The sequence below is a fragment of the Paramisgurnus dabryanus genome, chromosome 19, assembly GCF_030506205.2.
Source record: "Paramisgurnus dabryanus chromosome 19, PD_genome_1.1, whole genome shotgun sequence".
NCBI lineage: Eukaryota > Metazoa > Chordata > Actinopteri > Cypriniformes > Cobitidae > Paramisgurnus > Paramisgurnus dabryanus.
The window spans coordinates 19,602,725-19,622,252 of record NC_133355.1 but is presented as its reverse complement, the minus strand read 5'-3'; the positions used below and the strand labels follow the sequence as shown (position 1 = coordinate 19,622,252).

The 19,528-nt window shown below is 37.1% G+C and overlaps 1 protein-coding gene across 1 annotated transcript in view; it reads right to left on the bottom strand.

The window, feature by feature from the left end:
- The window catches only part of csmd2 (CUB and Sushi multiple domains 2), a 364,270-nt gene that overhangs the window by 270,240 nt on the left and 74,502 nt on the right, over positions 1-19,528 (bottom strand). Inside the window, exon 4 of the mRNA XM_065292427.1 lies at positions 2,345-2,539. Within this exon, the coding sequence (XP_065148499.1) occupies positions 2,345-2,539 (195 nt within the window). The remainder of the gene's footprint in view (positions 1-2,344; positions 2,540-19,528) is intronic.

Here is a 19,528-nt window from a genome sequence, read left to right as displayed (position 1 = left end):
AACTCTTCATATATTGTAGTCTGTGATATGCCATAATTTTTGGATCTTGTAGTATGTTCATGTTTGAGATTTGTAAGAAGAAAAAAAGCAACCATATTTGATTAGGATTTAAAAACTGTGTGCCAGGCTTTACGACTTTGATCTGAATTTTTAATGTAAAACAGCACTGAACATTAATATGGTAACAAATTATTTATGTGATTTTATGAATGTACTACCATCTAAACCCTTCACTATACCATGACACAGCCAAGTTATTTGAATGCTGCCTAATCTACCTATTTTGCATTTGACAGAGTATAAGTTTTAATGAAACAGTTTTCTTAATGACCTCCAGCAGACCTTTGAACTGACCAAGAAAGTCCTTTTTATTTCAAAGTGACTTGTTCAATTGGCTTGGACGAATAGATGGTGTGTGATGCATAAAGATCTAAGCCCCTACATAAGATGGTCTGCCAGCGTTTCATGTCTCCCCGTACAGCGCTTCCTCGAGCTCCGCAGCTGCCATGGTAACAGCAGAGAGTCGAGTGCATCAGCATCATGAGACCAGAAAACACAGCTCTGGTGCAGAAGAACGGGAAAACAAAGAAAAATAGAAAAAATTATTTGGGGGAATGAAGAGATCCGATCCATCTGTAACTTTTAGATGCTCTCTTGTCTTCCTTTCAGGACGGTCATCCTGTCCAGCATGCCATAGCATAGGATGGCATGCCGGCAACCCGCCATTTTGACATTTTGAATGCAGAAGACTGAATGTATCCCACTGTGACTTACAAAGAGCTGGTCGAGAAGAGTGTGTGGATCCAGACAGCTTGAACAGCAACAGAGATATATGAGAATCTCATGGGCTGGGGATTTAAATATATACTGTTTATATAAATACATATGTGTTTTTTAACGCACATAAGTGGTAATGAAATGGATTTCACAGGCAGAGACACACATAGCAAGTGCTAATAAGGGTACCAAGAATGACAGCTTCTGCGATTTTTGTCATTTGACACCATGCATCCCCTTTATGGGAAATATGGTCCAACCTCCTGACACTTTTAGCCACCCACAATCACAGGCTGATTGGTCTCTGATTGGTTGTTTTCTTAACAAGGGTGCAGAGCAGTTTGTTGCTGGTCACATGGTTAATTAACCTGAATAAGCCCTCATACAGACTGAATGTACTGTATGACACAGGAAGTGGACAGAGAAGGAGGAAAAGATGAATAATTAAGGATGTCGGAGAAGAGCAGTGGATATTTAAGAGTTTAATGTGTAATGTGCAAACACACGGTTCTGCATGCTGCCAGAAACGTGATGGTTGCCATGACAACGGCAAAGCAGCTTTGATGCACCATTTCATGCGTAAATGTAACTATTATGTATATGCCAAAACTTTTCTTTTGTAGCTTTGTAAGCGCTGCTATTTTTCTTTCTTGAAAACAAATCTTATCACATTATGCTGTTTGAAACACAGGCAAATTTACAACTGCAAATGTTTTACACAAATGCTCCACTGTGTAAGCTTGGAAGAGTGAACGCAGATAAATGCATGGTTGGATTTGTCACGTTGAACACCTCGAATAAGAAAGCGTTGGAGAGGAGTGCTTAAAAACAAGAAGGTATGAGAAAGAGGCAAGGAAGGACACCAGTATAGGATGATGGGGTTTTAACATTGGCAGGATGGGGTCTTTTTCTGGCATAATGTGCCTGAGCATGTGTGTCTTTACGTGGGCTTCCTGTCCCCCAGCCTGGGCACAGATGGTCCTGGTTCATACTGGCCTATGACACACACACAAAATCTGAAAGACCAAAGCTACTGTGCATTCCTAACGCATGTGTCTAATACATTATGCATGTTATTTTCTATAGGACACTCTTCATTGTTTTAATAACTGTGAGACCTAATGCGTACACGTGTTGGAGGTTGTTATAAATACGCTACAGCAACTGCAAACAAATGCATGTTAAATTATGCATGTTTATGAGCCTGTTCTTTGTGTGTAACTGACATACACATGTAACGCCAAAGGTGCACTCGTACCGAGTTAATATTCGGCCTCAAACTGTCAGCATGCTTGCAGCGCATTGTGACGGAAAGCATTTAGATATCCCTCAGGCAACAGCAAACACGCTAACACGTGACACTTCTGTCTCACACGAATCATCTCTATGGCTTTCACACCTCGTGCTCATCCAGGAAAGATTGAACTGTGCAGCAAGCATGCTATTAAACGGTGGGATACCTGTCATCTTTGATGAAGACACTTAGTGACCTTTGACTAAGACTTTTTTGCGGCGGTTTATTAAGAGACCCGATCGAGCCCCACCGAACCCAAGAGACCGTGCTTACCTCGACAGTACGGCAGGGGGAAGTCCCAGGCAGCCGTCCCGGAGGAGGTGGCCAGACAGGACAGTACCGTGTGACCCTCCAGCATATAGCCCTGGTTGCAGCTGTAGCGGATCTTGTCCCCGATGTTAAAAGTGGAGCCCTGCTGCATGCCATTGAGCAGTTGGCCTGGATTTCCGCAGGTGTAGCTCGGAAGGGCTGACAGGAAAAAGAAAACAGAGAAAGTGAGAAAATGTTTTAAACTTTACATATACAATACCGGTCAAAAGTTTTGAAACACTTGACTGAAACATTAACTACGATCTTTCATGTGAAGGTGTATAGTTAAATGCTTGAAATTACTTTTGTAGACAAAAATATACCTGTGCCAAATAGAGTAATTTCTGTTTAACTTAAAAAAATATTTTTGAAACGGATGACTCTGACTGAATATTGAAGGAAAAGCAGCCAATAAGAGCCCAGATTAAATATGAACTTCTTTGATATTCTTTAAAATTCATCTTAAAGGGAAACTTCAAGAAGCTTCTTAATAAAATGACACAAGTACGGTTTTGCAATTTCTAGGCAAAGGGTGACTGCATTTCAGATGATAAAATATAACAGTTTTGATTCATTTTTGGATGCTTTAGTCACTAACATAATTTCCACAGTTACATTTCTGTTATGCCATAATTTGGATGAGTTTATTATTATTCTGTTATGTGAGTGTAGGTGATTGTTGTTGTTTAAACAAATTCGTTTTTTTTTAAATTTTAATTCAAAGGGGACATACCATAAAAATTGACTTTTTCCATAGTTAAGTGCTATAATTGGGTCCCCAGTGCTTTTATCAACCTAGAAAATGTGAATAAGATCAACCCAGTAACTTAGTTTTGGTAAACCATTCTCTGCAAGCATGTGAAAAAATAGGTCATTGAAATTTGGCTCCCCTGGTGATGTCAGAAGGGGATAAATCCGCTCCTTTATCTGCACTATCCAACCACGCCACTGCCATTTAGTGCAGAGATCAGCTCATTTGCATTTTATAGGACACTCCCAAACAACGGCACATTTTTGCTCACATCTACAAAGTGACTATTTTAACATGCTATAATAAATTATCTATATGATATTTTGAGCTAAAACTTCACAAATGTACTCTGAGGACATCAAAGATTTATTTGACATCTTAAAGCAACACTATGTAGTTTTTCGACCTTTAAATAATGTCTCTAAAATTATTTCAGGGATAGAACAACTTTTAACTGGACAAATTGTACTGTTGCTGCAACCTGAGCAGCCTCCTAGATGCTATAAGCACACTCTGAAAGTGGCAGTGGAGGGTAGGAAACACAGCCCCGCCCCTCCCCCTGCCTGCAGAAGAGTGTCTGATACCAGGCACTGTTGCGCTTTTCAACCACATGGGGGAGCTGTAAGTCATTTTTACATGGAAACTACATAGTGTTGCTTTAAAAAAGTCTTGTGAAATGTCCCCTTTAATTTCTATAAAAACAACACTACATTTACATTTACATTTTGTCATTTAGCAGACGTTTTTGTCCAAAGCGACATACAAGTGAGGTAAACAATAGAAGCAATTATAGCAACACAAGAACAGCAATACATAAGTGCACTGGAAATAGTCTCATCAAGGTTAACACAATATACATAGCCAAGGGTTTGTTAGTTTTTTTTTAATTTACATCATTTTATATTTTTTTTACATTATTACTGATCTTCATTAAAGGCGGGGTGCGTGATTTTTGAAAAAGCACTTTGGAAAAGGGAGTTGGGATGCAGTAAGGGGCATGTCTACTAACCGACATTATTGCCTGGGTTGTGTATGTGTGGGGCGGGTCTATCAAATGAAGGCCCAGATTCTATTGGGGTAGGGGCGTGTTTGTTTAGGTGATTTTAAATGTCAACATTGGCTTCCAGAGATCATGCACCCTGCCTTTAAGTCTTTTATTCGTATCCTCACCAGACAGTCCATTACAGGCACGTTAGTTCACTGAGTGGCAGTCTTACTATGTGTCCAATTCAAAATCACATCAAATCACCAAAAATAATAAATAAAAACAATAAATACTGAAATCATACCCTCATAAAAATAAAGGTGCTTCACTGTGCTTCAGGTGCTTACTATAGAATAACCATTTCTGGCTGAATGGTTATATGAACAACCTTTAATATTCATAGAGCATTTCTGCTTTAAAATAGGTTCTTATAGTGACAAATGGTTCCTTGAATTATAAAAAGTATGAAAGAAACAGTTCTTTTACAAAGAACCTTTGACTGAATGTTTTTTTAAGGAACTGAACATTATTATTCTATGGCAACCATTTAAAGGGATAGTTTACTTTAAAATGAAAATTCTCTCATCCTTATGTTGTTCTAAACCTGTATGAATTTCTTTTTTCTGATGAACACAAAAGAAGATATTTTGAGAAATGATGGTAAACACACAGCAGATAGTGACCATTGACTTCCAAATATAATTTTTTTTTTTTAAGTATTGTGATAAATGATAAAGAAAATATTTTGATTAATGATGGTAAGCACACAGTTGACGGTACCCATTAAATTCCATCATATTTTTTATTCCTACTATGGAAGTCTATGGTCACTATCTGCTTTGTGTTTACCATAATTTCTCAAAATATCTTCGTTTGTGTTTATCAGAAAAAAGAAATTCATACAAGTTTAGAACAACACGAGGATGAGAATTTTCAATTTTAAAGTGAACTATCCCTTTAAGCACCCTTATAAGAGTGTTTATGCTACCAAAAGTATTATTTTTCATCTACAGTAAATCTAGCTAAGCACACATTCTAAAGATAAAAACATGCATTTACAAAAGGCAATTGGCTCTTTCATTCATTTTTCAAGGGCAATTTTTTTGTTCTTTAAGCCACAATATTATGCATTACGATTTAGCTATATTCCCTCTCTTTGTACCGTCTCTAACCACATCTCATAGCATGAACAACACTGGGCCAAGGGTAAGCATAAGTACACCTATATTAGATCTGTACATTAGATGTTTTACTTGCTGTTTTGCTCAGTATACCTGTACATATTTTTAAACATGTTTAAAAAGCCATGCTAATGGTGGAACGCTCATACTGTAAGTTAAGCTTTCCTTGTGGCAATAACCTGTTGGAGGGAAAACACACTAAATTGAGGAGTTTGTCTACGGTTTATGCTGTATTGTGAAATGAGGGACAGCTAGTGAAAAAAGCATACTGGCTGAATGACGATTACATCATCACTGATTAGGAAAGGTGTTTCATCAGCAAACATATGAGAGCACATTGACAGAAGGACATCTGTTAAACACACATATATTAATTACCACTGAGATTACAGAGAATGTTCAAATTTAATGAGAACTGAGGCGAGTGGTCCCTTAACAACAGGGGTGGGCAATCAGAATTTTAAAATTGCCCCCCCCCCCCCATTTGCCCCACAGTATTCAGAATTTAAATTGGAATTCCAAATACAGGAAGAAAATTTAATGACCTAAAAAAATAAAAAATATATGGAGGAACTTGACCAACAAATAATTACATAATGATTTAAATTTTTGTTAAAGGAATACTCCACTTTAATAAAAATTCTGATAATTTACTCAACTCCATTTCATCCAAGATGTTGGATGTATGTCTTTCTTTGTTGAGAAGAAATTAAGTTTTTTGAGGAAAACATTTGAGGATTTTTCTCAATTTAATAGACTTTATTGGATTATAACAGTTCACAGTTTTAATGCAGTTTAAAATTGCATTTTCAATGCAGCTTTAAATGGCTCTAAACGATCCCAACCAAAGCATAATGGTCTAATCGAGCGAAACGATTGTCATTTTCGCCCAAAAGAAAAAAAAATAGGTACTCCTCGTCTTGCACTAGCCCATGATGCGCCAAAGTGACCCTACGTATTACACAATCACGTTGAATTATCAAATTATCAGGAGTATTCCTTTTAATTTTCATAGTTGGAGTGACAACTGTATATAGCTGACATGCATGTTTGTCATCTGTGAGCAAAAATGCAAAGTACAATTACTGGTTTAAAATCATGCAAGACATCTCTTTCCCATTGTTGCCCTGATTCTGCATATACATAAATCAAATAAATCAATGACCTTCTGTGCCATGACACTATGCATCATTCTATCTTAAATCCTCAATGTGGCCTTGCATCATGAATATTCTGGACAGACCCTGGATGTTTTCTCATATCATGTTCTACCCTATGGCCCAACTGCATTTGTCAACTTCAGTCTATAACCCGGTGTGCCTGAATGTGCCACCCTTGCAGTCTGGCTGCTTTAACCATTTAAAGAGTCGCTATATTCAGCCCAAGCGCAGAAATGGCAAGAGATCCTTCTCATCTGTTACATCTGCATTCCTGGCCATCCTTTCATTTTTACTAAACCAGGAGGGAGCAGAGCGAGAGCCTTGTAGGGCAAAAGCTGATGCTTTATAGGAGAAACATGGGATATAATCAGACTTTTATGGAACGTGTTTCCATTTTCCATTTTTGTGCAGCATTACTGAATCCTTGTATAAACAGATGTTTGGCACCTTGCAGCTTATATTAACAAGAAGTGACTGTCTGCCTGTCATGTATAACAACCAGTTGGTGTTTCAGTTTACTAGGAACATTTAAAAGGAAAAACACATTCAAGTCAATGAAGTCATTCACAACCATACAGACTACAGCAAAAAGTTGCAGCAACTGGGTGGTGGTACAACTGACATAGATGAAGTAAGGTGATAAGGATTGATTTGTCCTAACTATAGTCAAACCATATCATACGGAAAACACACAAAGTTACAAATGACAATACACAGTACAGTATTCAGCAAAGAGTCTGTCTATTAAATTTACCTTGCATGCACAGAATAGGAAAGATTTTCAAAGGTAAAAACCCTGACACGCCCACCATTTATCTTAGTCTATATTTTAAAAGTGACATTGCGAAATTGATCCCAACACACTATCACATTAGCTCAATAAGCAGTTTCTGCTTTGTTGAACAACGGTTCAATCGATGCCTCTGTGCGTGCACAATTATCAGGCAACTGCGGCGAACACTCATCACCCCCTACACACAACAGGCAAAACATGCAGTCTCCATTCCAAACCCCACAATTCCTTTTTATATATACACACACGTGAAGAGTACTAGCAGGTTTCCAATATATATTGTAATGACACACACGGACAAAGTTTCACTTGAAAAGAAACGGCTTACTGTAGATGAAACATTAATTTGTCTCCAGTCTTTATGCCTTTTAGGTACTTATTCAGTGAATGATTTACTTGCTTTTACGGCCTTTTGATAAAGCTTGGTATTAGCAATGCCAAGGTCACGGTTTTGATTCCCAGGGATTGCACATAATTATAAAAATACAACTTGTATGCAATGCTGAGCTTATGATTATGAAGTCAAACTTAATTTTACTGCATTTGTGATACAGTAGCTCTGTTGTTTTCATAATGTTGCTACTTTTGAGGCTAACAGACTACTTTTTCCACTGAGCAACCATGTAAAAAAACCTTCTTCACTGTGTTTTTTATGTCACATTGGGTTGTGCGTGTAGTTTTAAAGGGCACCTATTATGCACAATCCCCTTGTACAAGGTGTTTGGACATAAATGTGCATTGGCACTGTGTGAACACTGTTCTGTTGTTTAATAGGCACAACAATAGCCTTTGTAATGGAGGACGATGCGACAACCAGCCATAACTTCTGATAACTCTTTATTATATATTCAGTACCGTAACACACACAGTATATGTCACTACCGTTTCCTGTGTATTCCAAAACTACCGTAAATAACCTAATACTACAAACACAACCACCCCACAATGAAAAAAAACCACGCACTGCTTCATGTTCAATCCTCAATATACCAACGCAGCCTCATTAGACATGCCGTTTTGATTCTCTTAGTTAAAGCAGACATATCATGCTTTTAAATCTGTCCTTTTTACATATAAATCATCTATTTGTGGTCTATATAAAGCGAAACTGCAATGCTTGGGTCTGATTTCCTAATTATTATAGCCCCACAGGTCCCCTTTTTACCCCTTTTCTGATGTGCATCTGAGAGCAACTCGTTTTGGTACTGTCTTTTTAAATGCACGTCATACCCTGCCCCCTCTCCAGGTTGCAGAGGTGACACTCGGTTAAACTCCACCCCGTTCGGCCATTTTTGTAGTTTTATAGCAGATATACTATTATTTAGCGGCACAGAAACTTTTTATTCACTCGTTATTCACAAAATGTCAACAACGGAAGACTTGTCCATCCAGCCTTACATGTTCGCGCCAGAGTCGGAAATGGAGCGAGATGAAAATGAAGACGACGAACCTGCAGAACAAAGTCTTCATATGGAGGTATCGCAATGGTGTGTTAATGCTGGCTGTCTTATTTCAGAATATTAACAATTATAAAGTTGACTATTATTCTTAGTTAATTGTAAGTTGTTGTAATATGTTATAACTTAATCCCGGGTTGATGACCACATGCGACATCCGCAGGCTGCAGCCTTCGGATTGAGAAACGGCACTGCTAAACCATGACAACCGTGTACTTTACTGTTTTTAAAGTTATTTACAGCTCACCGAAGTGCTCTGCTCGTCGTCTCCAAAGATAGAAGTAATTGACCCCTCAATCAGACGAAATCTATCGGCAAATCCTACTTTATACTGGTGGAGGTTGGTGAAATAGTTATCCTTGAAGTGCTTTGCGCACTAAAAAATGACATTTCCGTGAAAAATAAAACCAGGCACAGGTTCAACAACCGAACATTTTGATTTACTCTCTCGTAACTTCTGCATCCTTGAGCTTGGACTACAATATCGCAGCGAGAAATTGAAAATGGCGAATTGCTCGTAGTGTTGGGCTGGGAGTCGATGTCCTTATTTGGCAGTTCCACTGCAAATACTGTGACGTAATTGTTCAAAAAACGTAATAGATAATAGAAAAATCAGTACAGGTTGGAAAATATGACCAAAACAGAATATAAAGATATCAACAAAGCACCTGAAGAGACTAATTTCAACTTTTATGTACTTCTAAACACTACAAATATACAACAAAATGCATTTAAGAGCTAAGAAAGTGGATTTAGCATGATATGTCTCCTTTAATGTGATGTCACACCAATAAAGCCCCGCCCACAGCCACTGACTAACAGTCTTGCATTACCATAGTTTTTTCCCTTAGCGAGTTGTATGTTGTCCAACATATCTCTAAAGTGAGGTACTATTGTCTGACTGTATTTACAGGAATCAGATCTATTTTTACTGAAAACACTTACTGTTTGTTGGTAAGGGAGTAAGGAGCAATAGCTCATTTGCATTTAAAGGCACAGACACACAAATAGATGCATTTTGGAGATGTTATAATAAATGATATGTGGGGTATTTTGAGTTGAAACAAAGACACTGGGCACACCTGAGACTTACTGTATATTAAATTTTGTAAAAATCCAATTCGTTTTAATGAGAAGCTTAACTACTTTCTGAAAAGTATTTTAACTGTTTTAATACATTCAGCTTGTAACTTGGCAAGCTGCAATGTTAATGTAGCTTCCCCAATGCCGGCTGTGAGCTAAAGAGTAAAATATGCTTCATTTTTCTTAATACCATCAGGACTCATGCTCTATCAAGCGCTCTAACCTTTGCAGTGTACACCATTGACCGCAAGCTTTGTGTTAGTCAATAGTGCAGTCAACTGCATGTGCAAGGCGGTACTGATAATAAATATTCGAAATCCAATGCGTACCATGCATTCAGAGCATATTATCAGCTTAACTGTAAGATGAAGATTTAATGTTAAAATAGATTTCCTGATGAGATGCCCGAAGGATTATTTTCTTGGACACTAACACAAAAGCGCATTTTTGTCAAATTAATGGACGTGTATTTCTGTGCCCAAGAGAAAAAACGCTGTTGAAATTAAGCATTGAAGAGTCGTGGTGTTCTCCCAGCTGTATAAATGGAACCAGAAAGTGGAACTTCAAATATGGTTTCCCTTTTCATCTTTCGAGGATTAAACTAAAGAGATGTTTTTGGCATAAAGAACAAAAAAATCGTAGTCTGAATTGTATTTTCCTGTCCAGTAAGTGCTGAATCAAGATGTGTCACGAACAGCAGGATTCCAGAGGCAATTAATTGCTAGTACGGTCTGTTCATATTCACACTTGGTGGTATAAATATTAAAATCAAAACCGTGCACACACACACAAGCAGACGGTACAACGATGGGTGCGATAACTGTGTAGACCAAAGTAAAAAAAAAAAACTCACAGCAAATCTAGTTTTAGCCTCACATGAAAACAGGGGGCACACATAGGGCTGTTTGTTGATGCAGGGACTCTAGATGGACAAACCAGAGCTTATGAAACATTAATGAGCACTTGGATAGAGACCAAACATTAGGAGTGTGTAATGCACTGGGGATCCATGTGGAACTAAAACCTCAAGAACCTGAGGTTAGGAATGTTAAGTCTGCCTGATGTGAATATTTGGGGTAAATAAGACAAAATGGCATAGTGGACTTCAAGTATAAGTTCAAGTTCAATGATGTTTAGTCCCTTTATTAGGCTCTAATCTAAAAAAGTCTGTTTTATTTTACATAGAGTGGGTCGCCTCATCGGGGCAGACATCTTGAGATCGCATGACCAACATAACCCGGCTCATTACTGAATGCACCCACATATGGATATGCATCTAATAAATAAACCATGGATGACTGCTAATAGGGGATTTCTACAAGGACACTGCTACCCGAATGCTACTGTTTACCAGTGGCGAACCGTGGGTACTTCAGCTGGGCCTTCAAAATATGCAATGAAGTGCAAATGCCTCTCCATCCATAATACTAGGATATTCGCATTTCGTTAAATCATACAGTGAACGTGTAAAAATTCTGAGCACACAAAGTTAAATTATAGAATGGGCATTGTCTGCCTTTAAATGCAGTTTTAAAGTTTAAAATTACTTTAATCTAACTGATAAACACAAATACAGACTATGCTGCTCTGTAATGACAGGGGCTCTGTACATTTGCATTTAACATGCTTAAATGATGTTCTTTAATTTATTTTTTGGAAATATATATTTAGCTGTAGGCAGTGTTCGAATTATGTCAAAGCTTATGGGGGGTCCCCTAGCTAAGCCCCACCCCCTGGCCAAGCCCCACCCCCTTATCATAGGGTCGCTGTGATTTCACAAAGTAAGATGTGATCGTCCTTGATCAGTAATCATCTGATCCTGGTTTTAATCAAAGAAACCCCAAATTACCCTTAACTCAAACTCTAAAACATTTTTTACCCCTCAAATTAGTGTGAAACACTGGCAAGGGCAGAAATTTTACACAGAATAGGGGTGAAATAGGGTGGACCTCATTTTTAAATTACATAATTTTACTTTACAGTATAGTAGTGGTTAAATGGATTACATTGCGTTTTTTGAGTCATGGATCGAATACTTTTCAGATCAGCAAAACTGGGGGTGGGAAAATAACATAAGAACAAATTAAGAAATTATGAGCATAAAAAATAGAAAAGAATAAAGTTACAAATAAAGTAAGATATATTTAGGTACATAAATAGAATCAAATGAATAATAACACTGTCTTCTTCATCGAATAATTAATCTGTTTTTAGATACAGAAGTGATTTTCCTTTGTTTTCTGTTGTTTAATTAATATAAATGACAGAAACACAAGCAGATAAGAACTGCTACTTTCAGACCAACACAAACATCTGATTTCTTTCTGATCTGATTGCACTTACTTTAAAACATAACTGAATGTTTTTATGAGAATAAGTGCCAAGACTGTGGTATTTCCAAATAATTTTGTGTTTGCATGCTTTAGGAATCGCGCGTCTCCGTGCGTCCGCTTATGAGTGTTGCGTCCATTTAAGTATGTGTGCGCGACGCGTCCTTGTCTTTGCGCACTTAAAACAGCCCACTTTAACATCTTCCGCTCAAATTGTTTAAAATCGCTTGCATGTTAACATTTCCAAGGTTTAAAAAAACACATGCAAAAGATACTTTCTATAAATATAGTTATTTATTTCTGAATGATGCGTATTTGAGCGATAAACAGGGCCAGACGAAATATGCTGACTTTTTTTGCTTTATCTCTGGAAATGTTTTGGAAAAATCTGCGGAATTCTGCGAAATGATTTTAAATGTTTTAAAATTATATTAGATAATTTAAACTATAAATATTACAAAATTGCATCTAAAATAATTACTTTTTAAAGGCTTAAAATGAAAATGAATACACCAAAGCAATGAGTCCTCTGAATTAAACCGGACCAACATGAAGCAGATAATGTGCTTGTCAAGATAGAATTATAGTTTGTATATAAAATGACATGTATTGTTTATTTTGTTATATAATATAGCAGCATAAAAAAGCTTGTATTAATACGTTCTCATTTTGAATTAAGCACGTATGAGGATAATTTCATCATTTTTACAACGCAATGTAAACTTCATATTTAACATAACAAGAGAATTCATCTTGTAAACGGATTTGAAATGATGATGTGCTGCTGAGTGCCGACTGTCGCGTCACATAGATGACAATTACAAGTAAGATCTGCTTAACTTAGTGATAAGTTTTATTTCATCTGAAATATCAAATGGTTCGTGTTCTCTATCATTAAAAACAATCACAGCAAACATGCACAGGGTTTATGTACTTGTCAATGCCGCTCACAAACGCGCGTATGTGTGCTTGTCGTCAATGAGGGTTGGTCACAAACACGCTCAAGTGGAATTTATGTGCCCTGGTGTTAAGTATTAAAGAGACTATCATTTATTATCATTTAAGCGTGATTTCTTCTGCTTCCCCAATAAAATATTTTGTGTGACTGGGTGGACCAGCCGTCAGACTGAGAGGATAGATTTGCCACTGTTTGTCTGTCAATTCCTCCAGAATACAGCATGAGGCGCACTTGCGAGTTTATTTATTTCAGACAGAAGTCATTTGAATTAGTTTATTGCGAAATTGGGACAAATAAAGACAGTTTCGCTTGTGACACGCAACATGAGAATTTTAAATTCATGTAGTATTTTAATTTTAATAAAAACCAGGGGACCCCCCTAATTTATATTTTTGTGCTTTATGGGGGGTCCCTTAAGGCTTATAGGAGGTCCGGGACCCCCCCAGACCCCCTTCAATTCGAACACTGGCTGTAGGATACCTTGTTAGTCTTTTTCTTAAGGGGAAATATAGCACCCTGCGTTCTCAGTGCACCTCCTTGAGGCTTATAACTGTTGTTATAAGAAAATCGCTAGCCCGATCCCCGAGGGCTACCAAAATGTATCTCCGCCCTGCCCATCGGGTATAGCGGGAAAAAAATATTTGAATGTTTTCGCATTCTCTCAGATTTACTTAGGAAATTATATTGTATGTAATTCGGCGCCGTCTGTCAGTCATTACTATCCTCACGTAACAAGTGAAACTGTCAGGAAGTAAAAGTATAATTAAACCCATTATTTTTCTCACTTGGTTCGCGTCATATGCACAGGCTCCTCTGCACGCGCTTCTACCGGCTGTGCTCTTCAAGTGTACGCGCTTAAGTAATTTCGTTTTTACCTCAGCCCTATCAAGCTAACCACAACGTCAATCACGTTTTCCGCCATTTACCTCAACCACTCTCACCGCAGAGATTCGGGCCACTAGACTGTATTAATATTAACGGTCTATGATCTTCGTCTTTGGTGTTTTACGGCAGCTCGCATCCAGTTTGTTGCATGCTTATGACTTCATGAAGGCTTACAATGTTTTGTTTTTTACCCGCCCACTTGAAATCAAAACGTGATTGGTCGATTTGCCCGTCACTCTCCACACCAAAATACATAGCTTGGCCTTCCCTGGGATTCATGAAGTCCTAACCAATGAATGAGCCAGACAACCGGGCCTTAATAGAGACAGACGATTCTGATTGGATTAGATGTTTTCATGACATGAACCTGACAGTAAACTTAACGTTAGAACATAGATGAGAGAAAATATATTACATGTATTGAATTAAATTGAATTAAATAGAAATGTAAAAAAATAAAAACATATTTTTATTGAATACTATATTATTTATTTGTATTATTATTATAAAAAATATTTTTATTAATTTTTTTAGGCCTTCTCTGAAGGCGTAGAAGGCCCTGAAGGTTCCCCACTGCTGTTTACATACAGAGAGTTTAAATAAATCTCAGATCGTAGGGTGCTGAAATCAGAGCTTACTGCAGATAAGGGGGCGGAGAAAAAACACAAAAATCACCTAAAGTATGCGCATTGTAAACACTTCAACATGACTTACAGTTTATATAGGTCCTTTAAATGTGTGTGACATTTAGATACATTTAGAATGTATCTTTAGATACATTCTTCATCTCTTTCTTTTTGTGATCATGGTTGTGAACACCAAGAAAGCCTTGCTAGGCCAAGCAAGTTTTTATTTACATCTTTTCCTTCGTTTACACTTTTTCTCAAGCACACCGACGGCCAATAGGTATAATCTGTAGGCGTCTTGTCACTCTCAATCTAAAACGCTTGACTGCTACGAAAAATTCAAGCCACCTGGGCCTGCCACCGCTGACACATTATTAAGAAGCTTTCATACACCACACATTTTTATACACCCTTACGGCTGGAGCAAAGACCTTCACTTGCAGAAAATCACAGATTTTTAACCAATTCAGTATTACCCCTTTTAATTGCTGGAAAAACATGAAGCAAATGAGCAAATAATGCGCTCCTGCTTTCCATAGCAACATCAGCAAGAGTCAGATCTTTGCTATTGCTCATCATGTTGCCATGGCAACTGGCATTGGTCCACCTGCTTGCGGTGTGCCGGTGTCAAAAGCGTGTGGAATTCTGAGGAAAGGAATGTTTGTGTCATAAACGTGTGTTTACATTGTCTCCTTTCACACGTCGAAGGGATCCCCGTGTCTAAGGAAGTTTCCTCGTGCCACATTCCCTCACGGCAGCGTTCACACCTACAATCATCTGTGCCGGTCTCACAGGTGGATTTGCACAATTCGTCCACAGACATAATAATCTCTACTCTCTGCCTTCAAAGCGATTTACTATAAAACTATATGGATGTTGCTTATGCCTTTCAGCATGTTAGACTTGAATTTAAACAAAAAACTTGCATGGTAAACCAAACAACTATCACTAAATTCAATTGTATCAAATTTTAAAAGAACATTTAATAACCTAAAAATTTTTTATATTTTATACTGCTCTGTCCCCTACAGCAAAACTTATACAAGTTATACAACATATGCCAAAGCTGAGAAATGATATTTCCATTTGTGTTCAGATAAAAAAATAGCATTATCATTATGTCAGATTTAAATCAAGCTTTATTTATTATTATTATTTTTTATACACCTTATATATAAAATAGCATTGCTTTTAAGTGCGAGTAAATTACTTTAATAGCTAAAAAACATATACTGTAATTTATCTTTTTATTCATCTCCCTTGTCAATGGACTGAATCGAACTTTAAAATGAAATAAATTGGAAATATATTTGTATGCAAACACGATTCGATTGTGATGCTACTGCTAGCAGGAATCCTTGGACACGACATCATCCAGTCCATATGAGTGCCCCCTCCTGTGAGAAATCACTCTACCATTTGGGAGATTTCCATGTGCGTCCCTGTGAAATCAATCCATGCCTATAATAGGGATCGAGGAAGCAGATCAGAGCCTCTGTTGAAGTTCCTAAATTGCACAAAGCTGCCAGCCTGCCCGAGACGAATGTTAAATGAGGAGGTAGAACATGCTTGGAGGAAAGTTACAGTCAGAGTATCGGATAGAGTATTAGACATTTAAAATGAGAAAAATGCAGAGAGAGAAACTCGTGTGCCTACAGGAGAAAAACAAGGTAATGAAATTCTTTTGGCAGGAAATGTTGAGGAAGAAAAAAGCTTCTTATGATTTTGAGATAGGCTTTTATTTTTTTCACTCTAATGATCATTCTAAGACCAAAATAACACACCACCGTAAGACGAAAAAAAAAACAAATCTACACAAAGTCTTAAAGTGTAAAAGGAAACCAACAGGGAGGCAAACTAAACAACTATTCAGATTGAGGAACCAGGTAGATCGGGTAAAGACTGGTTTATCCAAGCTGAAATAACAAGATTGGCAAACCATCTCGAGTTTACATGACACAATTTTTAATAAAAACGTATCATCAAATTTGTGAAACCTGTGACGTTATTATGTGCATATGTATACACATATAGACATTCTGTGATATCGCCACCTAGTGGCCTGGCATGTTGTCTGCTTTTAACAAAACTTTGTTGTGAAATTGTGCCGTTAGGCTGGTTTAAGATATGAAGAGTTTCGTTGCAAAACGAGATAACTCCGTTTTTGAATATTTTTGTCAAAACATGTTTATTATTATGTTATCATGTTATTATTTTGTTTTATGGTGTTACTTAGATGTATTTTTTAAGTTATGAAGGTTTAAATCAAAACAAACCTACTGCAGTTGAATTGATATTAATTGGAATGCACAACCAAAAAACAAGATTTCTGAAAAATAAAAAAACGGATTTATCTCGTTTTGCAACAAACCTCTTCATATACGTTTTCATTGTATTTAGCATGCATAGCTATATTCCTACACCTCTCTGAGGATTTTCTTCAATCTTTTAAACATAACAGAGAAAACAAGAGAACATGTGTAGAAAGATCCCTGCTGTGATCAGTGTCCCGCTGTGACCTCTACAACTGTCTTTGTCCTCCCTGTGTGGAGCTTCTTTAGCTTTGATATACTGTAAAGCCCATGGGTGAAAATCTCACAGGAATATCCATCCCATAGTTAATGTTTAACAAAAGTCCCAGGGAATAAAATTATTTATGCAAACATCCTGCATATCTTGCAGACTAAATCATTTTCCATGTTATTTAAATTTACATTACAATTACGCATTTGTGACTCGTTATCTATTTATGAGATTAGGAGCATCAATGTTTGATTTAACGTTTCACATTGATTTCAATATTTGGTATGAACTTATTTTGTCAATAACACATTAATAAAGATTATATTTTCACAGAATGTTCTTTATAGGATGACATTTAAAAAAACAAGTAATAATCAAGGACTTTGCTGCTGTATTATGGCTGCAGCAGGCGTAGTGATATTACGCAGCGCCCGAAATAGTCCCCTTGGATACTTTCAATAGCTGGTAACTATTTTCAGGCCCTGTGTAATATCATTGTGCCTGCTGCAGCCATGTCACAGCGGCAAAGTCCTTAATTATTACACCAGAATAAGAGTATAGTTCCTAGACATATTTGCTTAAAAAAATCAAAACTTTTAATTTTCCATCGGTCTTAGTACACGATGTCACTACAAGAGTTAACCAAGAGTCAAATTTAAATAGAAAAAATATAGAAACTGTTTGTTTATTTTTTAGCGCAATGCTAATGGTCTTATCAGATTCAATGAATTATGCTAAGCTATGCTAAAATTGGTACCACCAGACCCGGAGATCAGCTGAATGGATTCCAAAACAGTAAAAATCAAATGTTTAATTCTAGGGGAGCTTGAAAATGAGCATATTTAAAAAAGTGGAGTGTCCCTTTAATGCTGCCCCCCCCAATTAAGATCCCGACTGTCTTCCAGGGTTTCCCGCAGCATATTTCAGTTAAGGCGGCCCGCCTAAGCTTGGAAACCCTACCGCCTTAACTAGCTCGTCCAAAAAATAAAAATAAATCGCTGCACAAAAGGCTGTCAAGTGCACCTCGGAGAATAACGCATACGCGCATCACACCGCGAGTGTGCACGCTCAACACACGGCCGAAATGAAATAAGACGTGGTCCGTCATGCCTGGAGGATAGCCAGTTGATAAAACATGTGTCCGTGAGAACTGTAAGGGGACTTATGTTTTGGGTTTATTTAAGCCTGTTATTGTATTATAGTTCTTCTAATTTTAAAGTAAGTTAACTGGTGATTTTATTGTTTGAGCAACCTGCTAAGGTTTCACGTGCCAATTGTTGAGCGCTCTTGCTCACTTTATTTATGTGCATTATTTACATGCTACTGTAGTTACACTCCTTTAAGATAATGTAATTAATAGTGGAAAATAATCAGTTTTTAAAATGTTTGCGCTATCTATCATCGTTCGGCAGACGTTCTACAACATCTGCTTTAGTTTGTGTTTATTAACCCTTTAGTTTCACTTCATCACACAGCTATTCCCATAAGAGGTATCTGTTAAAAACATTTACATTCATTAATAATCTAGTATGTGTTCATTTTTTTGTCATAGTTTCTTCAAAATGAAGTTTAATTTGAGTGTTTTAAAAATAAATATTTTATTTATTTATTTTATTAAAATATTTTAATTTTCATCATGACGCATATGCCCCGCCCCTTTGTTTGCCACGCCCTTGGCGTATATATATATATATATATATAGTTGATCCGTGGCAATATAATAAGCTTCTTCTTAGTTGGTTGCAATGTTGGTGACTTCTTTAGAGTGGCTTCCCCAACACCATAAATATAACACACACATCAAGCCGCCTTTAATTTCAGTACATGTGTGCTCAGGTAAACATCTGGAGCTAAATTATGTAACATCTGGAGGCACAGAATACAGAACTCATAAATAAACGTATGATAATATCTGCACCACCCCTTGCATTGATATTTTAGCTCAGTAACTACATAGATCATCTGAGTTTTTTACACATACTGCTACCATTCTTTCATTCAAACAATGATGGCTAGCAAACTTGGACTAAATGGATTAAATCACACAATGTTCTGCATTTTACAATAAGAGACCCAATAAAATCTGTACAGACAAAATTAAAATGGACAAAAAGCACACAAAAGTCCCTAACAGAGGTTTTTGTGTGGATAACATTTCATGAAAGACCACATAAGTTCAAAGCATCCGCTGCACTTTGTGGCTGAAAATAGACCTTTTAACCAAATTCAAATGAATTTACATGAAGAATTTCCTGACTAGATTGAAATCAGTTAAAAGCATGAAGCCGGTGTGACTCCTGCGATGGGGCGTCTATGATGAATGTTTAATTGGATGGCTTTATCCATAATGATTCAGTGTAATCCTAAAGCGGCTTACTTAAATCAACGACCAGCAGTGTGTATTTGTATTCGGAGT